Below are 5,950 nucleotides of genomic sequence, written 5' to 3'. Positions count from 1 at the left end.
TCAAAGTAACGTTTTTCCATGTATATATACCAAGTTGGGTTGAGCCGAGACGAAAACACCTTCTCTCGCGCGAAATAGGACTCTGGCTCTGTAAATTTTGTACAGCCGTTCCGCACTATGCGCCGCACCCTACGGCGCGCTAATGGAAATTATCAGCAGCCTCAACTTTTCGCATCAGGCAGCATTTTACAGTGCTGCGCCGCACCTTGCGGCGGCCCATGCGGCGCGGTAGTGTAATTTTCTTAGAGTGAACTTATTTCGTCCTCTTTTAACATCCGAACTTGGTACACGACCTCCGAACACGATCCCGGCTTAATGTCTTGGGCTTTTACTCAGACTTCAAAGCTCCAAATCACTTGAATTCATTCTATAACGCCTACATAGATCGGAATCACTCCTACAAGGCATACAATACATATTTAGGGCAAAACACTAGCGATTAAAGTTCAAACTCAATTAAAGTGCAGTAAATTAGAGTGTAATAAGCGACTAAAATACGCAATTATAGCCTACCATCAACTTAAATCTTATGAAGGCAAATACGATAATGATGTGCAGATAAATCTCAATCTTAGAGTCTTAGCCACAATTGGAAAGTCAAAATAACATCTTAATTGCAGCAATTCTGAATATATATGTATTAAAATGAAATCGCCGAAAATAGCCTCTTTACCTGCATAAGGTAGAGGTAAAATTGCCTACATAATATCCTCTCAGACCCTATTTACGGGATACATTTTTATTTTTTTTAAACATTCATAGCATGCCTTCGTTCTAAGCTAGGGAAATAAAAAGAACAATTGAATGCTACTATAGCTATTATGACTAAATTCCATTCACTAGATCAAGATGTTTTAAAGAGAAATATTCATATACAACTTGCTCTATCAAATGTATCAATGTGCAAATTTAATTTTTAAATATTAAAACTTATAAGTCAACCACTATTAGTTCGATACATGTTTTTTTGAGGTTAAACTCTTGTTATAATCATGTGTTTGGTTGTTAGAATTCAAAAGTTTGACTGTTTTAATTAAAATATTGTTTTTATTTGGTTCTCAACTAGCAATTTGACATAAACATCAACACAAGGACAAATTACACTCTAAATCGCGCTATTCATTGAGAAAGAGATTGCCCACTACGAAACCAGTATCTTATATAAAAATAATTCCCAAAAATTACTGAATCATGTCATGTCTAGAATTTGAACTTATGACCTAAAATAATTTTGGAACTGCCTTTGCTATTAAACTAGAATTTCTCCTAATGTCAGGAAATTCAATTATTTATATAACCAATAATATTATTTTTTTGCCCTATTTGTTCAATAAAAATTTTGGACGAAGGAGATTCAATAAAACTCCCTTCATTGGTTGTATCTCTGATTCTCACCTTAACTGCTATAGTGCTACGCCCTTACCAAGTGTGAATGAACTACTGTTAAGTAGGTGATCCCCGTTCATTTTTAGAATAATTTGTTTACACTTGGATATTACATAGAATTATAGAAATAGTATAGACTATTAAGTATTATCTATGAATATAAAAAGAACCTGAGTAAAGTATAATAGGATATATCTAGTAGATGAAAGTTAAATTTAAGTACTACAAATTAATATTATGCTGATAGAAGACGATGACTTTTGGGCAATTTTATCTTTTCACATGCACTCCCTTGTCTCATCCACCACCCTAAAGGGTAACTCCGTTAATTGGTTTATTGATGATAATTATACAACTCGATCGACATATTCAAAGCCACCATTACTGACCTATTCTCAAAGTCAACTCCTTCTCCATATATAAAGACCTTTACCTAAACTGAAAACCATTATTCCAACTACTCTAATTTGTCTCATTTTCTTCCTTTCAACCTCCAAAAAAAGAAGAAAAAAATGGGAAATACAATATTTTCACCTTGTTGCTACTCCATTTGTCCTTCAAGATCATTGATGGTTAACCTATTTTTTCACGATGGAACGACGAGGATGGTCACCGGAAAAAGGCTAGCCGGAGAGCTAATGTTCGAGTTCCCGGACTGCATGGTTTGCCATGCAGACTCATTCTATATTGGAAACCCTATTCCATCCTTAAACATCGATGATAAGCTCAAAAATGGCGACACATACTTCGTTTTCCCTCTAGATTACTTCTCATCAAGCAACGTGCTCTCGGCCTCTTCTCTTGCTTCCCTGGGCTCGAACCCTAGACGAGTACCTGTTAGTTTCAAGAACCCTATATTTCAATATATTAAGGCGGAAAATGGTAGGCTTTTGATAAAAGTGTCACCGGAGTTCATAATTAAGCTTCTTACAAGAGGAAACGAAGATGTATCACAAGATAATATTGCAACTACAAGTCCTAGTGATGGTAAGTATTTATGTAGCACACCTGAGTTGAAGAAACATTATGAACAATTGGTTGGTCCAAAAGGACAAGTTTGGTCACCAAAGCTTGAGACTATTTCTGAATACAAAATTAGGTATTCTCCTTGTAGGTTTATAGGTTTGGAATGGAAGCAGAAAGAAGAATGATTTTTTTTTTTTTTGGTTGATTTTGGTGTTTTTAGCAATTAATTAGAAATGAAGGAAGAAAATGAAGTCAATTTATTGTAGCACTGTAACTTAAATGTACAGAACAATATACATATGATGTTGCCAATTCCAACAAATATCTAAGGAAAAGAAAAGTACAAACCAGAACAGAATCAGGTAGAGGGATTTTGAATGAATTTAATTTAGTGCTTCACAAAGATATTTGTTTTTAAACCCTTCAGTTATCCTAAATCCACCTGACAAACTCGAATTTGCACCATATAGAGTTCATTTAAGGAGAAGCGATCTTTCTATACCATGAGCTTTTTCATTCTCGAGCTCAAATTTGATACCTTTAGTTAATGATTGAGGAATCCAAATTCTAAATTACTTGTCAGGAAAAAAGTGATTATTAGCTAATTCTATTTACTACTCCCTATGTTTCATTTTAACTGTTGTTTTAGCTCTCTTCACCACCATTAAGAAAAACAATAAATACAAGGTATATATATATATATAGTTTATTAAGATATCCCTGTTAGATGCATTTTGAAAAATGAGCAGTATTAAAAAGAAATACTAGTTCTTTAATATTAAGGGTATAGTTAAAATAGTTAAATTAGTCTTGAATATATTCCGAAAATGATAATTATTATGGGACAATTTTCTTGAGTTAAAGTGACTAATAATTTGAGACGAAGGGAGTAATTTAGAACTAGTCCTTCATAAGTACGTACCCAATCTTAGTTACTGTGCTTATTTTAACATATATTGCTGTATGATATAGTTAACGTGACAATCGAAACTCAGTGTTGGATTTGGTGGGGGGTTTTCTTGTGTTTGGAAACTGCTGGCTGATCAAATTTGTCAGGTAAAAATGACATTGAGTTGCATTACGCCCTTTGGAAAATGTTCTCTATTCGATCTTTTATGGAAATTAATTTCCACGTGGTTTCTCAAAGCTTCAAAATTGGATATTAATTATTAGTACTAAACGATTAAGGAAATAGCTAGAATTTCAAGCCCGATAATATAATTGACGAAAAAGAGAGCGGAAAACCGTTTACGCCAATTTTTTTCATAATAATTGTTACTCCATTGATTGAGAACAATGTTGTGCTTGTCCGTAATTATTTATTGAAATATTATAATTTCATTTTAATTTTTTTTATCACGTCTGAGTAATTGCACTGTGATCACTTATCTCAGAAAATAAAAAATCGTAAATAATCGGATCCACGGCAACATCTTCTTCCTTTTGATGGTATCTTTTTTCCCATGGTAAGGAATAATAAAGTTATGGAGTTGGTTTTCATAATAATAAAATAAGAAAAGATCCTAAACAGTAATGCTTTAACTTTTATACCTTCAAATCTATGAGAGAAACTTAAATTGCTTATTCCACGTTTTATTTGTCTCAAATGGAAACCAAAAAAATCATATTGTACAATACTAAAATTTCAACTTAATTTCTTTCAAAAAACAGTTGAAAAATAAATTGTTCAGTTTTAATGAAATATCAATATATTAGTGAGCGGTTAAGACATAATAGTTATTTTATTTTTTGGTAATTATATTTTTCATTAATCACTAAAGCAGTCATTACGAACGAGCAAAGTCATCCTTGACTTGCTATAGTCTTTACATAATTCTATCTCTATAACTATACTATGCAGTACATAAGGACTTCTATGACTATCTTTGCCTTCTAGTCTTTTGTAATTGTTGCTCATTGTCTTTTAGAACTGAAGCTACTGTATTTTTGGTCTTACTACCCCCTATGTTCTAATGTTGCATATGCATGACACTTCTCTAACAATTTGCTCTTCATTCCTTGTTTGATCTTCAAATATTCTACTGTTCCTCTCTTTCCAAATTCCATAAATGTATTCTGCATACATCATCTTTAATATTTTTGATTTGCACAACTTTCCTTTGGATTGGAGAATCAACCATATAACCACCTGTGACCAAGGATTCATTGGGGCATCCCATATTTGTAGCCATCTCAGTAATCTCAACCACACTAATCTAGAGAAGCTGCACTCACCAAACAGATGAAGATGTGATTCATCTGCATTCAGACATAAACTGCATCGTGGGCTTACTTGGATTCCCCATTTGGTTAATCTATCAGCTGTTAGCATTCTTTCATGGCACTGGATCCACATTGTAGACACTGCTTTAGGTCTAGCCTCATTATAGAATATCAAAGGTCTCCACTCCACTTTGTTGTGATTTCCCAGTAAGCCTAGATAAATATGTTTAATAACACTCTGCCTTTGCTTTAAATCTAGAACTTGCTGCATGGTTTTCCTAGCCTCCATAATCTTCCTCATCATCCAAATTGCTTGTTGTGGGATATTCATTTCAGGAATACTTTGCCCTTTGATGTAGTATACATGGATCCATCTTGTCCAAGCTTTGTCTTCCTTTTGAGCCAGGTCCCAGTGAATTTTGGTGACTGCTGCCTTATTCCAGACTTTAAGATTTATCAAATTATAGCCTCCTACTGATTTAGGCAGACTCTTTTTTTCCCAAGCTATCAATGCTTTCTTTGTAATTGTATTAGTGCCAGAACATATGTAGCTTCTATAATATACCTCTATTAACTTCATCACTTTTGCTGTCATGATGAACAGTTGATCCCAATAGGATTGAATACCAAAAATAACTGTCTGTACTAATTGCACTCTACCAGCATAAGACAACTTCCGAGTAGTCCAAGAAGTTACTCTTGCTACTATTTTCTCAATCAGAGGTGACCATTACAAAACAGTTATCTTCTTTGTATCCAATTGAGTCCACAAATATTTAGAAGGCAGTTCACCTAATGAATATACTGTATTTTGTAGTATCTTCATCTGTTATGTCTGTGTCACTCCACCATAATAGTTAAATTTAAGGCATAGTCAAGATACGCGCAAGATGATCGGATCATCACCAAAAGAGATAGATACATAGAGGTTATAATGTCAAGTGTTAGCACCTAAGACAATCTTTTTATGTCAATTTTCAAGTTCTATTTAATGAAGACAGCCTAAAACATAAACTGCAATTGTATTTGCCCTATGATGACAATAGCATCCATATAGGCAACAGGTAGACCTCAAATATATAGTTTATTGTTTGGGAGCAACAAAATCTTCCTAAAGCAAGTACTTTATCTTCCTAGCTAAACATATATACAACCATTACACATATGGAGCCTGGAGAAATTTTGAAATAGCTCAAACTTCTTAAGCCAAAGCCAAATCACTATCGGTACAATGTTGAAGACATAATTTACGTAAATAAAAGTGCACATGTTGATTGTTATTTTTAGACAATAAACATATATGTTTGTTCAGTATTTTTGACGGAACATACATATATACGTATAAAACTACTAAAATAGAACACCACAAGCTTTA

General features: G+C 33.5%; 2 protein-coding genes across 2 annotated transcripts; one reads left to right on the top strand and one right to left on the bottom strand.

Annotated features, from left to right (window-relative positions):
• The first annotated feature begins 1,991 nt into the window (after positions 1-1,991).
• Positions 1,992-2,537, top strand: LOC107800655 (uncharacterized). Its single transcript, XM_016623870.1, has one exon. The coding sequence runs from the start codon at positions 1,992-1,994 to the stop codon at positions 2,535-2,537; it is 546 nt and encodes a 181-aa protein (XP_016479356.1).
• A 1,778-nt stretch (positions 2,538-4,315) lies between these two features.
• Positions 4,316-5,170, bottom strand: LOC107800657 (uncharacterized). The gene has a single exon (XM_016623871.1). It carries the CDS (start codon positions 5,168-5,170, stop codon positions 4,316-4,318), a length of 855 nt encoding a protein of 284 aa, XP_016479357.1.
• Between the last annotated feature and the right edge of the window lie 780 nt (positions 5,171-5,950).

The sequence above is a fragment of the Nicotiana tabacum genome, chromosome 11, assembly GCF_000715075.1.
Source record: "Nicotiana tabacum cultivar K326 chromosome 11, ASM71507v2, whole genome shotgun sequence".
NCBI classification, from domain to species: Eukaryota; Viridiplantae; Streptophyta; class Magnoliopsida; order Solanales; family Solanaceae; genus Nicotiana; species Nicotiana tabacum.
Note: the sequence above shows the minus strand (reverse complement) of the source record. Positions and strands in the feature narration are given on the sequence as shown.

Coding starts and splice junctions, on each gene's coding strand:
- LOC107800657 (XM_016623871.1), bottom strand. CDS start 5,170: ATGACAGCAAAAGTGATGAAGTTAATAGAGGTATATTATAGAAGCTAC.
- LOC107800655 (XM_016623870.1), top strand. CDS start 1,992: ATGGTCACCGGAAAAAGGCTAGCCGGAGAGCTAATGTTCGAGTTCCCG.